Source organism: Crocodylus siamensis, chromosome 2 (assembly GCF_052110815.1).
Source record: "Crocodylus siamensis isolate JL-2025a chromosome 2, ASM5211081v1, whole genome shotgun sequence".
NCBI classification, from domain to species: domain Eukaryota; kingdom Metazoa; phylum Chordata; order Crocodylia; family Crocodylidae; genus Crocodylus; species Crocodylus siamensis.
In genome coordinates, this window is record NC_143396.1 from 165,731,960 (window position 1) to 165,756,979 (window position 25,020).

The following is a 25,020-nucleotide window of genomic DNA, read 5'->3' on the forward strand; positions in this document are numbered from 1 at the left end:
CAAAATGAACCTGGGAGCAGAAACTCCTTTCTGTTACATCACAGGATGGGGAGTCCAGGTGGAGTTAAACCAAGGCCAGCAAGGCCAGCACACACCCACACTATCTGAGTTGTGGGCACAGATGTACCTGGGCCAGTCACTGACAAGGGGTTGATGATGGCTAGAAAATTATATTTAGAGACTTGCTTTAGGAATTGGCTTGTAGGTGGAGTAGATATTGCATTAGAACAGTGGTCCAGAGGAATGGCAAAGGTTAATTGGTGTCTAAAAGCCTGTTTGTGACAAAGCCAGCAGAAAAACAGGCTGGGGAAACTGAAAACATGAACAGTGTGTTTATAACAAAAGATAGGATTGCATCCTTGGAACAGATCACAGTGTCCAGCTGCAGAGCCCCAATTTTGGGGGATGGACCAAATTAGGAGGCTGGGAATGCCCAAGTTAAGACACTGGTAAATGACCAAATAAAGATGTATGCATGTAATATGTTTGAGAAACAAAGGTATATGGTAACAGATAGGGCTGGATTAACGCATAGGCATGCTAGACACATGGGCTGTAAAGGGCCCCCATGCTTCCCTCTCCAGTGGCAGTGCAAATGACCCCATCTGCCTCCCTTCCCTTCACTTCCCCTTCACTGGCCTTTCTGTCTCCCTGTTGTGGTGGCCACTTCCTAGCGGCAGCTCTGACTCCTCTCCCTGCAGGCGGCAGCACCCGGGTGGGGAGGAGGGATCTCAACCAACCCGGGGCCCATGGGTTTGTTTGCCTACAGCCCACTAAAGGGTTAATCCAGCTCTTCTAACAGAAGTGATAGTGGACAGTATGATGACCATAGGGAGACCAATCAATAGTGCCCAGAAATAGAGAGTCATCAGCCACTCCACTGTGGAGAGTGGGCCTCCACCCTCAACCTCCAAGGCTGCTGACATCTGACATTCAAGAAAGAACCACAGGGAGAAGCTTGCATACAGGCCAGATGTACTTTCCCTCTGTGAACCCTGGAACTGATAGATATAGAATCTGAGGGAGGTTATTTTGTTTGCCTTGCCTGCATTACTCTTATCTGCTGTCACTGTGTATCAATACAATTTGCCTATTATCATATGGAAGAAGTGGCTGGTTTGAGTGTCTGGGTTCACCCAGAATAATGTATTTGGGTCATAAATCCAGTGCCAAAAGCTGACAGCTGTTTGCTGGACAGGGAGGGTCTGTAGTAAGGGATTATCATCAGGGATCCAGGTTTTCCATTTCCCACAGAAAAATGGAGTAAAACACAGATTTTCCCCCCTTACCAGAGTAAAACATGGATTTCTCATTTTAGCAGAGAAACCTATGGATTTTGCTGTTTTGCAGTGACTCCCTGCAGGCTGACAGAGTTCCAGGCAGCAAGGAGCTGGGAGGGAGTGGGAGGAGGGTGGTCAGGCAGGGAGCACAATGTGCATGTACATGCACGTGGCCCCTGGCAGCCTGGAGAGCAGCTTCTGCAGGTAAGTTGGGGGTGGAGGGTGGCATTGAGACCCCTATAGGGAGGGAGGTGGGGGGGGGAGTTGGGCAGGGTTGGGGTTGGGGATGGGGCTGCTGCCCAGCCAGGCAGTGTGTGGGGCTTGGGGCTGCAATGTGGAGCTTCAGGGCACCAGAGATGAGCAGGATGGGGCAACAGATGGCTTGTTCAGGGGAAGAGGAGGGGCTGGCTCCCTGCTGCCCCAAGCACTCCAGGGGGGCAGCAGAGACCACACCCCCCAAATCTGTGCGCAGGGTAGGGGTGGGAATAGAGCTTGCAGGAGTGAGCAGCTTTCCTGCGCAGCCCCATGGTGTCTTGCAGCTCTGGGTCACACAAGCCAGGCTGCAGAGGCCTTGGGGGTGGGCAGCAGGATGGGAACCCACAATACACAGCCCCTTGCCTTCGCACAGATCTGGAGGGTAAGTGTCCTCCCTGCCCTGGTGATGCGTCCTCTGTGTGTGGGACTGAAGTATGCAGCACAACCCCACACCACTTTCCCTGTTGCCCCTGTACACAAAAGAAGTGTGGCCAGGGCAGCACAGAGCTCACAGCAGCAAGGAGATCCCTGAACAACTCCACTGTTCCCTGCTGCTCTGGTCACACATGTGGGGCTGCGGAGGCCCCAGGGGAAGGCAGCAGGGCGGGAGCCTAAGCCTGCAGTGGGCAGCCCACACTCTCACACAGATCTGGGGGGCCTGGGTCTCCCCTTCCCTCTGGGGCATGTGCACAGGGCCAAGGAGTTGGCCCTGCCTGAGCCTGCAGCCAGCAGGGGGGAGACGGGTTCTGCTTGGCTTCCTGCCAGGGACAGTGGGGTGTCTTGGGTAAGGTAGCTTGGGAACTTTGGATGCAGTCACTTGTTCTAGCTCCTGAGTTTTATCTATGTTCAAGCCTCCAGCCAGCCAAGCTGGGCTGAGGCCTGGAGGGTGAAGGAGCCAGAGGGGGAGACCAGCCAAGAGAGGCCAATGAAGTGTTTATGAAAGTGAAACATACAGAGCAGAGCATGGGGCATGAGGCAGGAGAACCAATAGTACCTCAAGGGGAACCTAGCAGGGGATATAGCTACCAGGAAGGTTGTCTGACTAAGGAGTGGCCAACTGGGGTCAGGGTGTGGGGGGCAAAAAATGCCCTAAGAGCAGGTTGGGGCACAAGCTGCCCTTCATTCCCCTTGGCAGGGCTGGCCAACAATTTTTTGGGGCCCCTTGCAAGAAATAGCTCTGGGGCTCCCTGATGTGAAGAAGGTGGTGGTTGCAGCAGTGGCGGGGGTGTGTGTGTGGCAAGCAGCCAGATGTGAAGCCAGCGGTGGTGTGGTGGGAGCGTGGCAAGTGGCCAGATGCAGGTGGCCCCTTGGTAGTGGGGCCCCCTGTGGCTACAGGTTTCACAGGATAGAACGGGGTAGCCCCCCTTGGTCTTCCAGTGGTAGGACACTCTCCCCGTTTGGCAGCAGCTGGTAAGGGGCTGGTCTGGGAGAGTTCTCTGGGAGTCATGGGCTCGTTGTTTCCTAGGAGCAGGCATTTGGTTGTGAGGGAAATAATTCCTGAGAAGGCCCATTTCTCATCTGCCAGCTCCCAGCAGCCAAACCATGTTGGCAGGACTCCAAGGGGAGGCAGTTCCAAGAATCAGGGAAACTCCCCTGCCACTGGCCTGAGAAGACAGAGATGGGGTAGTAATCAACACGGGGAGTGAGAGGGTCAGGAGCTCATAGGAAGGGATGGGACCTGGGTGGGGAAGTTTTGGTATCCCTCTGGGAGCAGGAAGACTGGAGAGTTTAACTCCTGCTACAGTGGTCTGGCATCCCTGGTCAGCTGTGTAGAAAGGCTGTTTCCAGCCACCCCACCTCCATTCTGTTCAGTCATGAGTCCTGTGGGGAGTATGCTGGGGTGTTGGCTACAAAGGACCAACTCACAGGGTCATCATAAAATTCCAGTTTATTAGACGGATGCAAAAGTCAGATCATAAACTTTGGGGATGATGTCCCCAAACACACACACACACACACACACACACACACACACACTAGCTAGCTATGAATACTAAGCACCAGTGTCAAGATACCCCAAGTGCTGGAGTCCACCGCTGATGGCCAGTTGAGGCTTCTTTCAGTGCAATGTTGCTTCAGAAGGCTGGTCCTTCTGGGCAGGTAGGGTACTGGTCAGGTCAAAGAGGGCACTATTGAGGGTCATTCTTCTATGCCTTTTATCCCTCTCTGCCAGACTTCGGTGAGTCCCCAATTTTTGGGCTTACCCAATCCAGGGGTTGTTAACCTCGTGGGACATCTCCCTTGATGGCAGCTGTCAGCCGCAGGGGTCATGTTTGCAGGTACATGCAGTCTTGGGAGTCTGTTGATGAAGTTTGATTAATTCACTGCTGTGATGAATAGGGCTCTGGGAGTGGCTGATGGGGGTGGGGGGCGCGGTGGTGGTATTCAGTCCCAAGAGTCAGTCTTTGGCGTTGATTAGTTCAAACCAGGGCTTCTGTATCTTTAACAATGAAGTTTCAGGGAGTTCCTGGCTCTGTATTGATCCTTTCCTCTGTACTCTGTGGTTTGGTAGGTGTTAATTGCTGCTTGTTAACTTGTTATCTTGGCTAGCTACTGTGTTATGCAATCAATCATGATTCATTCAGGGACCTGCTCAATACAGAGAAGCCACTGTTTGATTCCTGCCTTTGCTAACGTTGTTACATGGTATAACTTACTTTTAAACTTAAAGTACATTTGTTACAAAGTTAAAAAGCATAGAATATAAAACGTGAAATGCCACAGTACATACAACAAATAGACCAAATACAATGAAGGGGGGACATACTGATGCAGAATACTATTCTATACCCATAAAAGCATCTACAAACTTTATTTTTTATTACAAGTACACCCTATATTCTGGAATAATAATAATATAAAAGAAGAAGAGGGAGGAAGGAAGAAAAGGTAGAAAAGAGAAAGCATCTCCAAAAGGGGGCAAATACTGCAAAAGGGGCTTTTGCCATATGGAGGGGCTTCACATTGCGGGGGTGGGGGAGGCAAAAAAGGCTTCTTGCTACGGGGGGTCATCTGAGCTAGACTGGGTAGGGACAGGATGGGCTTCCCTCACTGCAGGGTGGAAGTGCTCTTTCCCTCAATCCCAAAACATGGATAGCATGTTGTCATAGGGGCCGCTCTAGTCAACTTCTGGGTGAGTGCAGCAAGCAGCACAACTTGGGGTGAATGCACAAGAATCAGTTGCGTGACAGCAGCTCCAGGAGACCGGCAGAGGGCATGGAGCAGGTGGCTGTCTCATTTTTAAGGACAAATTTAAAGGCTCTTTGCCACAAAGTAAAAGTTGTCAATGGCAGGTTCAATCCTCCTTCCCTGCCTCCTGGCCCCTAGCATGAGGGGTCTGACCACCCTGACCACCCCTCACTACCACCCTGAGGAAAGAGTCTGCAGTACCTCATGGTAATCCCCTGAGCTAGGAAGGCTGATGTTTAGATGGGAGGCAGATGGCTGCAAAGGAGGGCCCAATGGACGGAAAAATAGGAATGGATCCAGAGGAGATCACGATGCTGGAACAGGCCCCCAAAAGGGCCATGTGGGCAGATGGGTACATGCTTCTAGGATATATTTGGGGATGGAGTAAAAGTGGCAGTGGAGACAGAGCCTGGGGAGTGGCTGTCACCATTTTTGTTATTTCTACAGAGTAAAATTGCAAAACAAGTGATTTCCTGAATGATGATGACTGATGCAATTATTGCAGTGGTAGGAATTGCATTCAGTGGGACGGCTTTAGCTTCGGCTGAGGAAAGAAACATTTCCCTGTAGACCCCCTTTTTCATCTCAGCCACATGCAGTCCAAACTGGGTTCTAAGTTGGAAAGACAAAAACAAGTACCTGATGCCATATTTTGACCTGCAGTAGACTTGATTACGGGCAGGGAGAAAAGGAGGAGGATTGCAGGTGTTTCAGCATATGCCGCTCTCTTGCAAATCTGTCCCACTGTTATAAACTCACAGCATGACATCACTGGCCTAGACAGCTGAAATTAAAATTGAGGCAGTAGTAAGTGAAAAAGTCACATGGTGAGGTCCAAACTTGGCCTCCTGGAATGAGTCTGTACTGCTGCCGAGGGGTGGGCACCCTGCCCATCTCCACTTACATTACAGCTCAGAAACATAGCTTCTCTCAAGAGTGCTAGAAACAGAGGTCTTGGGAGCAGCTGTGGGGGAACATCCACAGAGACTTCAACCCCTCATTTCCAGGTTTGAAGCAGCAGTGTTGGGACATGCCTGGGACAAAATGGAAGTGGCAACTTCCAATTGCCAGCATGTGCAGCTGCCAGCAGCAGCCACTTTTTTTTGCACCCCACCCCAAGTTGCGGGGGGGTGGGATGGGGTGGTTGCCCCAATTGCCCCTTCTAGTTACACCACTGGTTTGGAGTGCACACGTGGGAACACTTGGTTGGCTATGTTCTCTCTGGGAACAAGGTGCAGACATACCTTTGCTGCTTCCCATTCATATCGTGCTGTTTAGGCCAGCCTGCATGTGATGGGGAGCTCTGCTGTCGATTTGCTTCTGCATCCTGTTAATGCTAGTTCAAATAACCCCCAGCGCTTCCCATCCTGGTTGGTGATGCTTGAGAACTCATTTGGGGGAAACTCAAGTGGCTGATGAGATTTCTAGACACGGGAGTTTTCCAGTGGCTGCCTCTGCACCCTGGTAGTCTCCTCCATTCTTTGATGTGCTGTTCAGCCAGTGGTTTATGAAAATCTGGTACATTTGGATGGAAGCTCTTCTGATGCTGGCCAGGACAAGCTGGTCCCTCTTCCTAATCTTCAGTAGTATAAACCACCCTAAATCTTCCCTGGCTTGAAATAATGTTAACTTTATTTCAGTTATTTGGGGCATGGGGAAACACACCCTCTCCCTAACAGCCCCCCTGTCCTGACCAGGTCTGAGAACAATCATTTGCATTTTTTTTCTTTTGAATGCATTAAACCTGACATGGTTACTACAGCATAGCTGTGGCTAGCATCTACTGAATTGGGCAATGCTGAGAGATTAAATACATGCGCGGCAGGGGGCAGGACTGTGAATGCCAGAACATCCAAGGGCAGACGAGGTTCTTTGGGTAGATGTGATAGCCTTTGTTAGACCAAGTAGTTGGAAAAAGCTCTTTGCAAGCTTTTGGGCGAGCACTGGGAGACTCTGTCACTGTTGTGCAGAAGAGCAGCTATAGTTTACCAACAGCTGGAACCCACAGCCCTGCGGATCAGCAAATGCTTTTTTTTCTTCCCGCAGACCAGGAATAATATAGCTCACTACCTTGGCAGGACCTTCCGCCTCCGCTGGGCTGCGGGCAGCATTGGGGACGTCCCCTAGAACCCGCCAATCGCTGCAGCGGTGCCCACCGCGCTGGTGCTCCGAATTAGCCCCGCCCCAAACCACTTCCACCAATCCGCTCGGCCGCTCCGGGTGTCACCTCCTTAGCCCAATCCTTTAGCTGCTCGGGGTGGCACCGCCCCCCGAGCCTCCCCGGCGGCCAATCAGCCGTGAGCCCGCCCTGTCGCCAATCAGCTCCCCACCGAGGTCGGTTTCGTCAAATTCAAGCTGCAGAATGAGGGCTCTCGCCTCGCCCCAATTCAGTTCTCTAGCCAATGAGAGATGTGCTGGGCGCTGATTGGCCCGCGGGGCCTGGGGCTTCCAGGAGTGTAGGAGCCTAGGGCTGTGCGGTGAGTCCTTGTGCGGCCCCGCTGGCGCCGGTCCGTTCCCCGGCCCCGGCCCTGTTCCCGTCCCTGTCCCCACGTGCCGCCGCGCCGGCTTCCCCCCGCCCCACCCGCTTCCCCCAGCGCGCCCGCCAGCCCGGCCTCGGTCACCGGGACCTTCACGGGGCGCGCGGTGCTGCGCCTGCGCGGCCGGGGTGCGCACGCGCTGTGGGGGCCTGTGCCCGCCTCCCCGGGCTGTGACCGCGTCTCCGCTCCGCTGCAGGACCCCACGGAGTATGGCGACGCTGCAGCTGCTGCGCCGAGCCCCCTGCGCAGGTGAGGACGCGGCGCTCCTCCCCCCCCCCACCCCATTTCCCGGAGCGGTGTTGAGGCCGCTCGGCTGCTGCGGGCTGGCCCCGGGGCATGCCCTCACCTCTGCTCCGCTTCCCAGGACTGCCAGCGGGCCTCATCCGGGCCCGGACGCTCAGCACCACGGCTCCGAGAACCAGCTACAGTGAGTACCGCTGTAGCCATGGGCGGGTGCTCCCGTCCCTCCTCCAGGGATCGCCTGGAGCCGACTCAAGCAGTCCCGGCCAGGTGTCCTGCTGGGCGCTGTACCCAGAGCTCCTTCCCTGGGGCAGGCAGCCCCCTCTTGGTCTTCCCCGCAGGCTGCCCAACCTCACAGAGGGTCCTTGGGACACGCTTGAAGCCCGTCCAGGCACTGACTTGGGGTGCTGCCCCCAAAGATGAAGTGTTCCCTCGCCTTGCCTCGCTCCTGCCTGCAGGGTGGTGACTGCTTGTCTGTCCCTGCAGAGTATGTGAACCTAAAGGAGGACCCGATGGACATGAAATCCATCACTGACAGAGCTGCCCAGACGCTGCTGTGGACAGAGCTCATCCGAGGTGAGCGGTGTGATGTGTGCTCTGATGTGGCGCTGGGTGGCGCTCAGCTGTGGTGGCAGGGCCTTGGAGTGAAGGTTGGGGGGTGTCAGGATAGACATTGAAGGCAAGGGAGGATGCGTGGGCCTGCTGGGGGAAGGAACCATCAGGCAGAAAGCCCCAGCTCTTGTGAAATGGCTGGGGAGAGCCTTGTTTGGTAGAGTGAGGGTCTGGGTTGTGCTTGGCATCTTTCATTCTCACCCCCGAGCAACTGTAGCTTTCTCCCCTCTTCTCTAGGCCTGGGTGTGACCTTGAGCTACCTCTTCAGGGAACCTGCCACCATCAACTACCCCTTTGAGAAGGGCCCCCTGAGCCCCCGTTTCCGTGGGGAGCATGCCCTTCGTCGCTACCCGTCTGGTGAAGAGAGGTGCATTGCCTGCAAGCTCTGTGAGGCCATATGTCCAGCCCAGGTGGGCCTTTCTGGGTCACACCTTTGTTCTCACCCTTCCCCTGCCCCCTGGGTCCCTCTTACAGTCCTGTCTGTGGCATAACTCTTCCTAAATTGGCTTCTCTGGTGTGACTGGTAGCTCTGTGGGATACATTGGAGAACCCTTCCCAGGGCCTTTGGTTTAGTTCCCTTTGGGGGCCCATCCTCAGCTTGTGCCCGGAACTCAGGGCTGCGTTGCCCTCCTGCCCACCCCAACCTTCAGGACAAAGCTAGGCCACCCATGCTATTGCTGACGCAGCTTGGTCCTAACCCTATCTGGACTGCAGCCATGGCCCTCCCCTTGCCTGGAGCAGTGGGTGTTGAGCTCCTGTGTTTGGAGGATGTTGCCCCAGGCAACCTGCCACCTCAGGATTGGATGCAGAGCCTTGTGGTGATACACCAGGGAATGATCATGTTTCTCCCTCCACCACCATTAGGCAATCACAATTGAGGCGGAAGCACGAGCTGATGGCAGTCGGCGAACCACCCGCTATGACATTGATATGACCAAGTGTATCTACTGTGGTTTCTGCCAGGAGGCCTGCCCAGTGGATGCCATTGTGGAGGTGAGAGCAGCTGGCTGTGTGCTGGACTGGTGCCCTGGAGAAGCCAGGGGGTTGTAACCCATGTCTGGGTCTGTGTTGGGTTGGAGAGTGGAGTCCACCTCTCCATGGGACTGGGTCTTTGGGCACCTTGCTGGCAGCTGGAGCTCAGGTGGAAACTGCCTCATGTTTATTTCTTCAGGGCCCTAACTTTGAGTTTTCCACGGAGACGCATGAGGAACTGCTGTACAACAAGGAGAAGTTGCTCAACAATGGGGACAAGTGGGAGGCTGAGATTGCTGCCAACATCCAAGCAGATTACCTGTACCGGTGACATACTGCCCTCATGCACCCTGCCTCCCACCCCCTGCAATAAAGGGCCTACACCCATCATTCTGCTTCCTGAGTTTGCTTGTGATGGGGGTGAGGGGATGGGGATCAGCACTAGGAAGGTGTGGGTCTGTGTGCCCAGTCCAATTACAGTAGGGGTGGGGCACTTTTTTTGTGTGGAGGGTCGCTTACTGAGTTTAGGCAAGCTGTCAAGGGCCACATGGGTAGTAGTCCTGCCCCTTGACAGGTTCCCCACTCCCTGGTTGCCATCTTGTGATAGGGGTTAGGGGGCAGGACTTCCTGACCTTTGCCACCAGAAAGCCCTCCCCTTGCCCCCAGAAATACACCATCTCAGAACCAGAAAAATAAGAAAAACCAGAAAACGATATTCTAAAAATCAAACATCTACAACATTCATTAATTTGATTTCAAAATGTATTTTTGTCCTGATTTGTGTTTGTAGTGTGTATAGAAGTGATTGCACAATAGCATAAAATGAAGTCTTACTCTTGTATATTGGGGGGAGGGGGGCATGGAGGGGTGGGTATAGGTTTGTGGGGGGGCTGTTGTGTTGGGCGTGTGGCGGGGGTGTGGGTCAGGGGCCTGCTGTATGGCAGTGCAGGGGGGTGGTGTATGTATATAGTGGGGCGGGGGGACTTGCCCTGTGAACACATACACCCTCCTGCTCCTGGCAGTGCAGCCAGGCGCCACGTGGTGCAGGAGCAGCTGGCAGGCATACAGGACAGCGGTCAAAGCTGTAGTACGCAGAAGCTTCTGCTTGGGTGGGGGAAGGAGTCTGGCAGCAGGGTCAGGCGGGCATTGCTACTGCATACTGCCGGCTCCCCTTGGGTCCTACAGGCTCTGGCTCCTGTCATCTTTGACAGGCAGCTAGGAGCAGATAAATATAAATTTTCTAATTTTTTAGGGGCCTGGCAGGCTGGATCTAGCCTGTGGGCTGTATTTTGCCTGCCCCTACATTACAGCATCCTGACTTAGGCGCTCACAACCTTCGGTGTCTGAGCTATCTAACTATGGGCTGCTTGTGAACATAGAATCAAAATCATAGAACCAAAAGGGGCTTGTACGATCAAGTCCGGTCCCCTGCTGTAGGTAGGAAGTTACTGGGCTCAGATGAGTTCAGCAAGGTGCCTGTCCAGCCTTGTCTTGAACACCTCCAATGAGGGTGACTGTAGCACCTCTGCTGGGAGCATGTTTCAGATTCTGGTGACACTTGCAGAGAAGCTTTTCCTTGTATCCAACCTGAATGTACCCTCTCTTAGTTTATGCCCATTGGTCCTTGTCCTCCCTTGAGATGCCCTCCTGATAGTTGCTCCATTCAGGAGGGCATAGTTGTGATAAATCCTGCTGGGTTTCCTAGCGTGTTTTTTTTGCAGGCTTTGCTCTATCATCTCCCTCAGAGAATGCCAAGTTAGCAGAAATCTTCAGCCTGCAGGGCTGTGCTAGCACTGGGGCTTTGCTGGAATAGCTCTGTCTTGGACAGAGTGTGTGTATAATCTCTTTCTTAACTCCCTCCCCCCCCACTTTCTTCCTGCTGATCAAGATTTGTCAGCCCAGCTATGGCATGTAGACCAAACTTCTTCCTCTTGATCATGGGGTGGAAGGGGAGACCTGAGACCAGGAGCAGACTCAGCTTGGGGGAGGGGTACAGATGGGGCTGGGCACTGCCTGTCCAATGGCTCAGTTTATGCTGCTTGGTCCACTGTCTCTGAAGAAGCCAGGATGCTCTAGCACAGTGGCCAGACCCTGGGAATTGAGTAACCTCCCTACACCTAGAGAAGCAACAGGGAGTAGTGGCTGAAGTGACTGCTTTCTTCCTCCAGCAAAGCCACTCCCCCCCATGTGGTCTGTGAGGAATCAAGTCCTAGGAGGGACTTGGTATGCAAGAAGCAGGCTGGGGCATGACAGGAGCACATAGACTGGAACCATCTGGAGATGGCAGCTTATGAGGCTAGGAGGCCAAAATAAGGTAAGAGCAAGGCTTGCAATTGGCTAGGAGGGGTACAGGCTGCCCTTAGCCATTGCTCTCCTGCTAATCTGCCTCGGCAGTGCCTTGGCCTGGTGCTTCCAGCTCAGGCCTGTTCTCTGTTCTAAGCCGAGCAATCCCCCCTCTGGCCTGTGTGCACAAAGATGTAGTTAGCCATGTTAGTCTGAAGTCAAGTAGAAAGCAGAGTAGATTTGCACCTCAGGCATCAAAGTAGATATATATGGCACTAGGCTGACACCCGCTCCATCATATGTACAGAAGGCACAGTGTGCACATGTACTTTGGTTGATCACTGAGGTGCAACTCCACCCTGCCTGCTAGCATGCCCTGGCAAATTGCCCATGGTGTATCACCTCAGCCGAGGTGACTGCGATTGCCTGTGGCCAGTCCCAAGGACTTGGCCGGCTGGGCAGACCCTGCGGAAACGGCCGGGAGCCGGGCCTTGTCAGGCACGGCCCCCGGCGAGCGCTTGAGGCGGCTCCTCCAGGGCGCGGGGGGAAGCGGAGTCCTAGGGCAGGGTGCGCGGGCCCGCTGCGGCCGGGGCGCCTCACGCGGGCGGCGGCTGCGGCGCTTGTGGCCGGCCGGACGGGGCGGGGTGTGGGGGGCAGCTCGGGCCGAGCCGGCGCCGGGAACGGCCCAGGAAGGGGAAGGGGAAGGGGAAGTCCAGCTGCCGCTCCCCCAGCCAGGCCAGGCCGCGCCGCGCCGCGCCGTGCCGCCGGGATAGGTAGGTGCCGCCGGGAGGCGCCGCTGCGGGGCGAGGCTCGTCCGGGAGCGGGGCAGCGCCTGGCACCGGGGAGCTGCCTCTGCGCCGGGCGAGGCGGGGCGGGGCGGGTGCGGAGGAGCCCGCGCTGCCCTTCGTGGGCGCCGCTCCGCCGCTGCGGGCCTGGTAGGGCCCCTCTCGCCTCCCCGCTCCCCCCCCCGGCCCGTGCTGTGCTGCGGGGCCCGGCTCGGCCCCTCGAAACCTCCCTCCCATTGAGCTGAGGAGACTGGGGCCCCTCCGACTGCCGCCGAGCAGGGCTGGGCGCAGCTCCGCACCCAGACTCCTGGCAAACTTGTAGTATCAGGCCCCACTTTGCCAGAGGTAATGGGAATCACCATTATTTTCACCCTTTTTGGGACCTCTTTTCTGTCCCTGGGCAGCCGCCTACTGTGTCTGGCCCTGGCTGGGGTGGATGGAGACCGGGCACAGCCCATCTCCTGGCATGGCCGGGGTGTTGCTGTCCTGCATCCTGGCCCGCTTCATGCTTAATTTTGTGTTTTGCCCCTTTGGCCCACACGACACTCTGATCCCGTTTTTTTCATTAGTTGTCCCAAGGGGTTGTCCCAGAGTGGCGAGAGTGGCACATGGGGTGGTTGCAGTGGAGGATTTTGAGACTTGTCTGAGCTGGAGACAGTGGGCTGCTGACTCCTGTGTCCCACGTGTTCTGTCTGGGCCACGGGCCTGGCACTATGGATTTGGCGTTTGGACTGGTGCAGAGCCTTGGGTCCCCTGACTGCAGCTGGGCCAGCTGGAGGGTGGTGGGGACATGCCAGCACTTCCCCATGCAGTCATACCCCAGGGCTGGTGGTGCACACTGGGGGGGGGGAGGGTGTTGCCCTCTCCAAGGGGTGGCACTGCTGCTCCTCTCTTTGGCCTGGTGGAGGGGTTGGAAACCCTCCGTAAGTGGGCATTGTTGTTAGGCCTGGGCTTGTGTTAAGTCTTGCTACCTCGTTCCCTGGACAGATGTCCCCAGCTCTTAGGAGTGGATGGGCTTTGGCACTGTTCATGGGGCTGGGAGGAGCCAGATCTGGCTGGTTGCTGTGTCAGTGCCTTGCTAAGGCATGGAAAGAGAAATGGGGACTCAGAGGGGAGTGATGGGTTTGTCACATGTGCCAGCCATTTTGGTGTCCCAGCAGCATGGAGGGGTGAGCAGAGTGCCCGAGCCCTTCAGCTGGGCTCCTGGGGTTTCTAACAGCTCCAGAAATGCTGGCTCTTCTGTTCCCATCACAGATGCAGCCTCAGCCCGCACTCTGTCAGGCAGCTCCGTGCCTCCATAGAGGCTTGGCACCCAGTCTGGCATGGCTGCTGTGCCACCGCTTCCTGTGCTGCTGGGGGCATTTCCTGCTGCAGGCTCCTTGCACATCTGTGCTGCAGGCTGGAGACCAGACGTGGGGAGGGGGCCAGCCTGAGGTGGGTTTGGGCTTCCCCATCACTGCCCCAGAGCTGCAGTCACCCTGTCCTACTTAGGGAAAGCCCAGGGCCCCTTTGCACGCTTTGCCCTTGCCTTTCCCCCCACTGTCCCAACTAGGGCAGTCCAGTTCCTGCCCTCCTCCCCCCTCCTAGTGGCCCTGACTCAGGAGCAGCTGAGGTTGAGCTGGGGGAAGGGAGGGGGGTAGCTTTGCTGGAAAATATTTTGCAAGCACTGTGTGTGGAAAAGCCCCATGTGACTCAACGCATAGCTTCCTTCTCTGCTCCTTGCAGTCAGAGCCAGCAGCCCTTGCTGCTGGGACACTCTTGCCCCACTGCCGGCAGGACTAGTTCAGAGGTGAGCTTCCATTGTCCCCAGCTGCCAGGAAACATGCCAGCTGGAATCAAGGGCAGCTTTGTAGCCTGAACCTGCTTCAAACTGCATCCTCTTTTCCTGCTCTCCGGCACCCTGATGGCTCCTCTGTCTCCTGCCTTCTTTCTCCCTTTGCAAGCCAATTTCTCTCTTTTCTGCTGGCCCTCTTTCCCTTTCCCATGCATGGGGTTGCTTGCTGTAGGAAGTGCTTATTCCCCTCATGCCAGTGTGCCCATGCTCAGGCTGGACTGTGAGGACTTGATCCTAGAGGGGCAGGATGAGTGTCTGTGCCCCTCTGCTAGGTTGCTGATTCTCTTCTCCCTGCAGCACCATGGGATCCATGTTCCGTAGTGAGGAGGTCTGCCTGGCCCAACTCTTCCTGCAGTCGGCTTCAGCGTACTCCTGTGTCAGCGAGCTGGGCGAGCGGGGACTTGTGGAATTCAGAGATGTATGTGCTGGGTGGAAGGCGGGCATGGTGTCCTGAGGGGTGTGGGTGTCTCGTTAAAGAGAAGGGAAGGTGAGATGGAGTGGGGAGGGACAGGGGTTTTCAGTCCTGGTGTAGGGCAGGGGCGAGCAATTATTTTGGGTGGAGGGCCGCTTACTGAGTTTTGGCAAGCCATTGAGGGCTGCATGACAGGCAGCCAGGGGCAGATTAATATTAATTTTCTAAATTTTTTAGGGGCCCCATGGGCCAGATAGAATGGCTTGGCAGGTTGCATTTTGCCCACCCCTGTCTAGGGGGTGTCAGGGATCTGGTGTCAGTGCTGGTGGGGCTTGGGAGGGTATGGAATGGGGGTTCCAGATGGAGATGGTTGGGCGGGTCTGGTCCCTGAGATATGTTTGGGGTGGAGGCAGGTGGGTATATTCGGGTGCTTTTGGATGTCCTCACTGCTACTGACCTGCACCCTCTTCTTTCACACCCAAGCTCAACCCCACAGCCAATGCCTTCCAGCGGCGTTATGTGGGGGAGGTGCGGCGCTGCGAGGAGATGGAGAAGACCTTTAGTGAGTGACCACCCAGGATCTGTGTCCATTGGGTACCCTGGGGCGGCGGGGTAACCCCTGGTGTGGGGAGATCTGGGGTAGGGGATGGACAGGCAGGTTCTCTGGGACAGCAAGGATGCTGGTGAGATAGTGGGAATTTTAGGAAGTGTCCCTGGGAATAGAAGGGACCCTATAAAGTAGGGTCTTTTGAGAGTGGGGGTTGGGCTTCTCATTGCATGGGGAGGGGGCTCTTGTGAGAGGGGGCCTGTGTGGGAGATGGCTTGTCTTGGGGCTGGGGTTGGGTTCTGGCTGATTTAGGAGGGGTTTCAGGGCTGAGGCAGTCCTATGTGGTGCTAAGGCCCTCTTCCCTGCTGTGCAGCATTCCTGCACCAAGAGCTGCACAAAGCAGGGTTGACGCTAGCTCCCTGCACCGAAAGCCCTCCAGCCCCGCAGGCCCGAGATGCCCTGCACATCCAGGATCAGTCGGAGCAGCTGGCCCTTGAGCTGCGGGAGGTGAGCCGCAACCGGGCATCGCTGCATGGGCGTATGCGGGAGCTGCAAGAGTACGTCCAGGTCCTGCGTGAGGGGCAGCGATTCACCGGCCAGATGGTGAGTGCCCTCAGGCTGGGGCCTGAGGCCAAGGGAATTGGCAGCGTAGGAACCACAGGACAAGGGCTGGACACACACAAAGTTGCCTAGGGTTAGGGATCAGGGCTAGGGGCCAAGGAAGTGCCAGAGGCTAGTGAGCAAGGGAAGGGCAGCCTTGGCATCTGTAAGGACAGAAAAGTAAGGGGTATAGCGATTCTGAGGCCAGGGTGAGCAGAGTTAGGGCAGGGCAGCCTGGGGGTGGGACAGGGTGAGTAGGTGACCTAGACCTGTCATCAGGGCTGGCAGTGGGGTTGGGCAGGGGTAAGCTGGTGTTGCTCTTGGAGGATGCTGGGCTCTAGGGGAAGGAGGGGAACTGAAGGGCATCTTAGCACTGGTTGCCAAGAGAGGTGGTACAGTGGTGCTGGGCTGCTCACCTCATGGTGTCTCTCTCCCTCTCCCCTTCCATCTCTTCCTGCTGTGGGGCAGGCTGTGTTGGGCTCCCCCACCCGCCCCCGTGCCCACTCTGAGCGTGACCCCCTGCTTGACCCTTCCATGGCACAACGAATTGACCTCAAGATCAAGTGAGTTGTTCACAATGCAGAGAGGAATGTATAGGGGTGAGCTGTATTGGGGGTGTGTTAGGGGGTACAGGTTCTACCTCAAAGCAGGGGTTGGGGTGTGTCCTGCAAAAGTAGAGTGCCGTGAGGTTGCTCTATCCCAGGTCCCAGCCCTCCCATACCCTCTCTGTGTCCACCCCACAGCTTTGTGGCAGGTGTGATCCACCCATGGCGGGTGAGTTCCTTCGAGCGGCTGCTGTGGCGTGCCTGCCGTGGGTATCTCATTGCCAACTTCGTGGAGATGGCTGAGCCCATGGAAGACCCAGCTACGGTGTGTGCACAGGGGTGGGGTAGGAGGCAGGAGGGCCAAAACATCCTAAGGATCTCAGACAGAGCTAATGGGGAGGCAAGGGCAGGTAGCCATGGGGTAGTGTAGGGGAGGACGTGTGAAGTGACATGGGTGGGTGCAAGCATGCCTTCAGGGAAGTGTGGAGGAAATGTCTGTTAGAGAGGCTGGTGCAAAACACCTGGGGTGTCTCTAGGGAAGAGCTTGGGGTGAGAGGGTGGTTTCTGCTAGGGGGCCAGAGCATAGTATCTGGTGGTCTGTTTGTGTCTGTGAAGAGGCATTTGACCCTCTGCAGTAGAGGGGCCATGGGTGATATATTGCCCCCTGCTTCTCACAGGGCGAGAGCATCACCTGGGTGATCTTCCTTATCTCCTATTGGGGAGAGCAGATTGGGCAGAAAATCCGCAAGATCTCAGACTGGTTAGTGGACACCACCTCCTCTCACCCACTGTCTGTCTGTTTGTTCATCCACCTACCTGCCAGTTCCTCCTTTCTTTCATCCTCTTTGTGCCCCATGCCAGGGACCATAATTCCCACTGCTCCTGGTGGCAGGGTCATGTTGCAGCTCTTCCATTTCTGTCTGGGTAAACCCAGGGGGAGGGATGGCAGGTCCTCTCTCTGCAGTACCCACCATGGCTGTTTTGTACTCTCTGGGGTAACAGGAACAGGCTGCATTCACCCTGTCACTCTGAGGGGCTCCCTGGTAGTCTAGTTGACTCCCCTTGGCACAATGGAGGCACCTTCCCTCTCTGAGCTGGCTTGTCTGCCCATCCTTTCCATTCAGGTTCAGGCCCCTGCCTTCTCTCCCACTCCCCACCATAAATTTCCCCAACGTGCTCCCAGCTCATGTGCCTGTGTGTCTGTCCCAGCTTCCACTGCCACGTGTATCCTTATCCTGACAAGGAGGCTGACCGGCAGGAGACTCTGAGTGGGCTGCTCACGCAGATCGAGGACCTCACCTCGGTGAGATGGGGCAGGGTGGGGCTCTGCCCATCTCATGAACACATTGGGTTGGCTGTCCTATTCCTCAAGGATCCTTGAATTCTCTGGCCCTAGGTTGGCCTGCTTCCAAGGACAGGCTCATGGTGCTTTCCTGGTGCCTGCGCCCTGATCCCTGGGTCTGTCAGTGGCTTTCCCAGCATGTCCCTGTGTCTCTGGAGCCCTAATGGTTTGCAGTATGGGCCTCTGGGCAACACTAGGCCTGAGCCCTGGTACTGAGCAACTACCCTTGTGGGGCTGGGGTGGGCCCTGTCTCCCAGCTGGGACTCTGTTCCCAGGTTGACTGCAGACCATCTGCACCTGCCAGTCTGGACATGTATGCCTGGTGCCCCTTCTGCATTCCTGCTCTGTGGGCAGCAATGTGGAGGGAGCAAGTAATTTAAGGAATATGGATTGATCCTACATTTCCAGCTAATGGGTGCCCAGGAAAGGAGCAAGGCATGCCCCCCAGAGCTAGGGAGGGAAGGGCAGTGGGATTAGAGGAAGGGATGGTGTGTGTTCTTACTGACTCCCTCATCTGGCAGGTGCTGGAGGAGACAGAGCAGTATCTGACACAAGTGCTGCAGAAGGTGGTGCAGGCACTGCCTGTGTGGCGTGTGAAGGTCCAGAAGATGAAGGCCATCTACCTCATCCTCAACCAGTGCAGCTTCAGTGTCACCGAGAAGTGTCTTATTGCTGAGGTGTGGTGCCCAGCACGGGACCTGCCTCAAGTGCAAGAGGCCCTACGCCATGGATCGGTATGTCCCCCTGCAGTACTGCACCTGCAGGATCACTGATCAGATCTTGTTCCTGCTCCTCTCCCTCTTCCTGGGGCCCTGAGGCCTTCCCCTCCCCCTTTCCCAGATCAGCAGGGCTTGTTCCCCAGATGGCTGTATCTTTCCAGTCTTCCTCCCTGGCTTCCTCCTTGCTTTGTAGCAGGGCATCTCCTGTGCAGTCCTCCTCCTGGCCCAAGACTGGGGTGGGTGCAGCAAGGACTAGCTGTGCCAGCTCCTTGCAGTGCTGGGTGGTAGTACAGGGCTCAGCACATGCCCTGAGTGCTCAGTCCTAGTGCCCCCTTCCCTTTCAGCACAAGAGTGGCTCGGCAGTGGAGTCCTTTGTGCACCGCATCCCCAGCTCTGAGAGCCCTCCAACTCTCATCCGCACCAACAAGTTCACTGCTGGCTTCCAGGCCATTGTTGATGCTTATGGTGTGGCCAGCTACCAGGAGGTGAACCCAGGTAAGGCCTTAGTTACCTAGCCATCTCCCCTGGGGGAAAGGGGACAGCTCTCTGAACATATTCAAATGCTTCAAGGGAGGTACAGTTGAGGGGGAAAGCTGTGTCCTGTCCTTGTCTCTGAGCCAGGCAGCGTGTGCCACCTCCGACCCTGGGGCTGGATCAGAAGCAGCACTCTGGATGTGCAGAAGGCACAATGAGCCCCATTGCCCACCTCTGAGCCAGGCAAGGACCTTGGAGCTAGTGCCCCCTGGAGGAGACAGGCTTTACATCCTGTTCACCACTTTCTCCTGAGCAGCTGTTCCCCGGCCCTGGGGCTGATGGAGCTGATGCCCTGTCAGAGAAGAGAATAGAGCTTGTGTTTCCATCCTCCTACCTCAGGGCTGATAGGCTGGGACTCACTGAAGTAAGAGCACTTCTTGCTGGGCTGTGCCAGATAAGGCCCTTCTCTGATGTGCTCCTTGCCCCCACAGCTCCTTACACCATCATCACCTTCCCCTTCCTCTTTGCTGTCATGTTTGGGGATGTGGGACATGGGCTGCTGATGTTCCTCTTTGCTCTCTGGATGGTGGTATATGAGAACAGCCCCCGCCTGCGGCAGACACAGAATGAGGTGAGGCTGGGGACTAGGCATGGTGGGGGAGGGCAGGTTGACTGGTGTCATGAAGTAGGGGTGGGATGTGTGGGGGCTGCACTGCAGAGGCCTGTGCTGGGCAGGGTTGGAGTTAGGGAATCTGTGTCTGGCCTGGCCTGGGTCCTGACCTCATGGGTGGGTGTGTCCTTTGACTCTCACACCTGCCTGGATGTCCATTTGTCCCCAGATCTGGCTGACATTCTTTGAGGGACGCTACCTCATTCTGCTTATGGGGGCCTTCTCCATATATACTGGCTTCATCTATAATGAGTGCTTCAGCAAGGCCACCACCATCTTCCCCTCTGCCTGGAGTGTGGCCACCATGGCCAATGAGTCTGCCTGGAGGTGGGCACCCTCTTCCTGTCAGTGGGATCCCCCCTATATTCCCTAGTCTCCCCCATCTGCCATTGGGCCCCCTTCATCATTGAGGAGATGAAGGAAAGGCCCTGGGCCCCCTTCCCACTCCCTGAGCCAGCCAGATATTCCACCAAGACCCCCTCCCTCATGCTGTCTCTAGCAAGCCCTCCCTCCTCTTCTAGGACCCTTCATGTATTTCTCCCCTTCCACTCTGCTAAGCCCCCTCACCCCATACCAACCTTACGCAACCTCCCCTGTACCAGCCTTTGTGCCCTTCCCACCAGGCCTCCCCATGTTAACCCCCATGCATCTCTTCCACTGTCAGGCTCTCCCCTTTCTTCACCTTGTGCCATGACATCTGCCCAGCTTATTCCTTTAGCCGACATGTGGCTTCACCCCTGCATGTTATCCCTGGTTTCCCACATGTCCCAACTTCCAGGCACCCCTGCACTTGTATGCAGTCCCTCTTGACCCCACCCTTCACCCCCCAGAGTCTTTTTGTGGCACTGATACCCTGTCTGCCCACAGCTCAACATACTTAGCAGAACATCCTTTGCTCACCCTGGACCCCAACATCACAGGCGTGTTTAAAGGACCCTACCCCTTTGGGATTGACCCGGTGAGTGCTCCCTGACTACCCTTCCTCTGACACACCCATCTGCATGGGGTGCTGTGGAGAGCAGGGCAGAAGCCCCCCTGCAGGGGGTCCTGTGCCTGCCCCACCCTGCCCTGCCTCACACCCCTTTTCCCTCTGGTGCAGATCTGGAGCCTGACCAAGAACTACCTGAACTTTCTCAACTCCTTCAAGATGAAGATGTCTGTGATTCTGGGCATTGTGCACATGAGCTTTGGGGTGCTACTCGGGGTCTTCAACCACATGTGAGTTGCTGGGTCCCTCCTAGTAAAGGGTTGTGTGCTTGGGGCACCGCAGCTGTGCGCAGAGCACAGGTTACCTAGTGGGGGGTCCCCCACACTGTAGCCTATGTCTTTCTGTCTGAGCAGCTTGGTCTGGCTTTCCCCTCCTCCTTCCTTGCTGGTGTTAGATGTCACAGGAAGGAGGTTGGAGATCAGCATGAGGCCCTATCCCTATCACGGGTCAGATGCTGGGCCTGGTCTGCCCACTTCCAGTCTCCATTAGAGTAACTGGGTGGGAACACTGTGGGTGGGAACAGGGCCATGTGCTGGTGCCATATGGCTCTGCTTATCCATGCAGGGGGGGCATGCGGGCTAGTGTCTGGCAAAGGAAGTTGCCTAGTGGAGAGCTGGGGCTTGTTGCTTGGTGAAAGCTCTTTGGGAGGCTCCTGTTCTAGCTGACACACCTCCTGCCCACTCCCCTGGTGTAGTCCCAGACCTCCATGGCATCCCAGAGTTGTCTTTTGCATAGGGATTCCTGCTGCCAGGCTGAGCTGTGACTCTTGTGCAGCTTCCTCCAAGGGCATCTCCTGGGCTGTCCAGCTGGGCACTTCATGAGCTGTGCTCCCAACTCATGCTTCCTCTCTTGGGCATACAGACACTTCAGGCAGCGGTACAAGCTGGTGCTGGTGTTCCTGCCTGAGATAGTCTTCCTGATGGCGCTCTTTGGCTACCTTGTCTTCCTCATTTTCTACAAGTGGATCACATACAGTGCTGCCAACTCCATGGTGGCACCCAGCATCCTCATCCATTTCATCGACATGTTCCTCTTCTCTCCGAACTCTGACAACCGCCTGCTCTACACGGGACAGGTAACTACCTGCCTCACGTGCTGCAGCCAGTACAGGCCCAGTGACTGCCTGCTCTGCCTGGTACTAACCCAGTGGGCTCAAAGCCACAGCCACAGCCTGGGTCTGATTCAGGGGTCTGTTCAGCCTCTTCCCCAGCTGCCCAGAAGCTCTGATATGCCCACTGATGCAGGCTGCAGGTTTGACACCTTCCTTGGGTGGTGGGATCATGCAGCAGAGCTGGCCTGGAGCCCCAAACCCAGCCCTGTCAAGATCCCAGTGCCTCAGCACTCTCTTGGCTGGTTGGAAAATGGAGCTCCTTGATTAACCCTTTTAGGGCCAGCAAAACTGGCAAGCAAGGAAGGCACAAAAAGGATGTCTTAACCACAGGCACTTTATTCTCAACAAAGCACTGCGGAATGGGAGATCTGCAGCAAACTCCTGCACCCAGTACCCCAGTCTGAGCAGCCCTCCTGAGAACCTCTGTGGCAGGGCCTGGTGATCCAGCCTAGTGCTTAGAGGAGCAGCCATCTTTTCATATGGGCTCTGTCCTTTATAGTCTAAGCTTCAGTGGAGGAAATTTCACCATCCTGCCCATCTTCATGCACTGTCTGCTGTAGTTTGAGCAGGCCAGTTGGGATGAGGGTGTCAGAATTGCCAGGTTCGCACTGGAGCAGGGCCTCAGCACACATTGTTCCCCTGAGTGCAAGGCTCCAACCCAGAATGGACACTTTGTGGCAGTGGCAGTACACTAGGAATTGTCATCTGCTGACAGAGGGGACAGGGCAAGATGGAGCAAAGCCAGAGGTGTTGCACAGACACTCTCTCCCTTCGAACAATGGTTGGCAACCTCTGCATCTGCTCTTCCCATCTCTCATCCTGGATCAGACCAAAGGGCCTATTCATGTCTTGCTTAGCACCACAACCCCTGATCAGTGGACTTATATTGGATCAGTGGACTCATCTAGTCTGGTGCCCCCTTCACTGCCCTCCTGGAGCAGACCAACAGGTCCATCTGGCTTGCATCCCCCCTGCCACAGTCTCCCCTGAGCTGCACCAGATCAGACTGCCAGAACCAGAGCAGCCCAGCATTCTTTCTGCCCCTGCACTCACCTTCCTTTTCCCATTCTCTGCTGCAGCTTACAGTGCAGATGGTATTGGTGATCTTGGCCCTGGCCTCTGTGCCTCTCCTGCTCTTTGGGACACCCCTCTACCAGTACTACCAGCATTGCCGCCAGGGGAGTTCCCCCCACAGGGTAAGAGCCCAGCTGGGCACGGGTCCTGGAGGGCATGTGTCCAGCTGCACTCCTGGACCAAGGGCAGTGAGGAGGGGCTACTCCTGCAGTGAGTTCTCAGGGGCACGAAGGGCTTGATTTCAGTTGGGGAAGGGGTATTTCTTTTGGGGGATGCTGTCTGCTGCAAGGGTACAGTAAGTGCCTGGGGGGATTGGGAAAATGGGAAACTCAGTTTCTGGGGGTATAGGTTTGTAGGGAAATGGTCTCAGGGAGGGGTGTGGTAGGTGCCTGGGATGCTCAGAGCAGGGAGTCAGGGGAGCTTAGCTCTCTTTGGTGGGGGCAGGGGCATCTCCCAAATCTGACATGTTTGGTCCTGATTTCATATAGCTAGAACCATCCCTACTGAGAGGCTCTGGAGATACTGAGGAGAACCAGTCCCTGCTCCACGAGCACAGGAACTCAGTAAATGTGACCAAGGAGGATGTGGAGCATGGGGCACCAGGCCACAAGACTGAGGTGGGTCTCTGTGGTTATTGGGTGGAGGGGTCTGCCTGCCAGTGCTACTTGTGCTGGGACAGGATTGTGGGGATGGCAGAGCCACAGGGAAGGTCAAGCTGGGACCGTGTTCCAGACACTGTGTTCTCACACCAGCGTAGGGCCCTCTGAAGCAGAACTTTTTGGTCCTGTGGAGTGTCTCTGCACCCACTGTGCATGTCAGAAGTGGAGTGGGGCACTTCCCACCCCACCCCCCTCAACTCCCCAGCACAGAGAGACAGGGCTATGGTGCGGGTAGACTGATCAAGAGTGGATTACCCCACCTCCAGCCATGGCATGCCCCATGACCATCTTGGTATTCCCAGTGCTCTGAGCATGGGTCCCCAAGCTCCATGCATGGGTGAACATGGCAGCAGGGGGATGGGCCCAAAGGCATTGACAGGGGTGGGGTACAGTCTCCATGGAGCATTCTGCTCTGGGCCTTTTTGCCACCAGGATGCAGTGGGCCATGCCCTGTCCTGCATCCTGGCAGCTCACCCTGCTGCCAGCCGTGCCGAGAAGGCAGAGCACATTTGTACCAGGCCACCACCAGGAGGAGACAGAGACTGCACTTAGGTGGGACCCAGCCTGAGAGTTCCCTTCATGGTGTGAGATCCTCCCTTCTAGTCCCTTGTGTTGGCTTCTTACAAGGGTATTCATCCCCTTTTGTGCCCCCAGGACTTTGTGTTCTCTGATGTCTTCATGCACCAGGCCATACACACCATCGAGTACTGCCTGGGCTGCATCTCCAACACTGCCTCCTACCTGCGTCTGTGGGCATTGAGCCTGGCACATGCACGTGAGTGTTTCCTTCCGTCTCAGAGCTGCATGTTCTGCCTGATGCATGTGTATGCACTCACACATGTGCTCTGTGGCACTCAGTGCTGCCTGGCAAGGCTGTGGCAAGAGGCAGCACTGTGGGGCAAGAAGAGCTGCATTGATGTGCCAGGCTTTGACTTCCTCATTTTTCCCCTGCAGAGCTGTCAGAGGTGCTGTGGACCATGGTCATGCGGCATGGCTTTCAGAGGCTGAGCTATGCTGCAGGTGGTGTGCTGCTGGTGCCTGTCTTTGCCTTCTTCGCAGTCCTGACGGTGGCCATCCTGCTGGTGATGGAAGGGCTCTCAGCCTTCCTGCATGCCCTGCGTCTGCACTGGTGAGAACATTGACCTGTGCTGGGGAGGTGCGGGGAGTTTGTCCCCACTCATTGCATCTTGTCCTGGTAGTGCTACCTGTACCCCTTCAAGGGACCTGAGTATGTGGACAGGGCCATGATGTGGAAGTCCTGGGGTTGGACTGCAATTGTACCTAGATACCCCCACTGGAGTGGAGGTGGAGGGGGGTGTTGGTGTACATGTGAAGGAGGGGTTTGGGGTGTTGATTTCAATGTTGACCTTTCCCTCTCTGTTCTGTGTTTCTAGGGTGGAATTTCAGAATAAGTTCTACACAGGTGCTGGGTACAAGCTGAACCCCTTCGCCTTCACCCCTTATACTTGGGAATAGACAGTAGGATCCAAGACCAGACATTTTGTCCCCTGTCCCTTGCAAAGGGCTGGCACCTCCTCCCTGGCCACTCCCTGCTCCCTTGGTGGGTTGCTGTGCCCCAGCCCTCACACCCCCCTCTCCTTCCTGCTGAGCCTGGTGCTGCTTTCCTCTCCGCTCCGTCAAGGCCTGGTGCTTTCACTGATATTTCCTTCCATCTTTTTTATGATTAAAGAGTTGAATAGCCTTGTCCTCATTTGTTTGTAACAGGATCAGCCAGTGAGCAGCTACTTGGGCTCCCTGTGCCTAAGTCTTCCCTACTCTAAGTTACCACCTGGGGAGGGAGGTGGAGCAGAGACCATGGTGGGGCAGGCGTCATGGGCCAGTGCAGTAAGGCAGGCAGAGAACCTGGGCAGCAGTTCCCATGTCTGGCCACC

General features: G+C 56.0%; 2 protein-coding genes across 5 annotated transcripts; both read left to right on the forward strand.

Moving 5' to 3' along the window:
• The first annotated feature begins 7,070 nt into the window (after positions 1–7,070).
• NDUFS8 (NADH:ubiquinone oxidoreductase core subunit S8) lies at positions 7,071–9,475 on the forward strand. The gene is made up of 7 exons (XM_090032078.1): positions 7,071–7,201; positions 7,458–7,510; positions 7,626–7,688; positions 7,988–8,077; positions 8,351–8,523; positions 8,978–9,106; positions 9,285–9,475. The coding sequence occupies exons 2-7, from the start codon at positions 7,471–7,473 to the stop codon at positions 9,414–9,416; spliced, it is 627 nt and encodes a 208-aa protein (XP_089888204.1). The 5' UTR covers positions 7,071–7,201; positions 7,458–7,470; the 3' UTR covers positions 9,417–9,475.
• A 1,789-nt stretch (positions 9,476–11,264) lies between these two features.
• On the forward strand, positions 11,265–24,844 carry TCIRG1 (T cell immune regulator 1, ATPase H+ transporting V0 subunit a3). Of its 4 annotated transcripts, none has more exons than XM_090032079.1 (21): positions 11,307–11,399; positions 13,408–13,587; positions 14,285–14,405; positions 14,883–14,961; positions 15,320–15,549; positions 16,015–16,109; positions 16,290–16,416; positions 16,769–16,851; positions 17,301–17,394; positions 17,955–18,167; positions 18,497–18,647; positions 19,118–19,257; positions 19,466–19,623; positions 20,164–20,254; positions 20,396–20,514; positions 21,146–21,359; positions 22,475–22,591; positions 22,958–23,086; positions 23,783–23,903; positions 24,083–24,257; positions 24,523–24,844. In XM_090032079.1, the coding sequence occupies exons 3-21, from the start codon at positions 14,289–14,291 to the stop codon at positions 24,602–24,604; spliced, it is 2,535 nt and encodes an 844-aa protein (XP_089888205.1). In that variant the 5' UTR covers positions 11,307–11,399; positions 13,408–13,587; positions 14,285–14,288; the 3' UTR covers positions 24,605–24,844. The 4 variants fall into 4 exon arrangements, with proteins under 4 accessions (XP_089888207.1, XP_089888205.1, XP_089888208.1 ...); XM_090032082.1 differs by lacking the exon at positions 11,307–11,399 and adding an exon at positions 12,011–12,141; XM_090032081.1 differs by lacking the exon at positions 13,408–13,587 and having other exon boundaries at positions 11,265–11,399.
• The last annotated feature ends 176 nt before the right edge of the window (positions 24,845–25,020 follow it).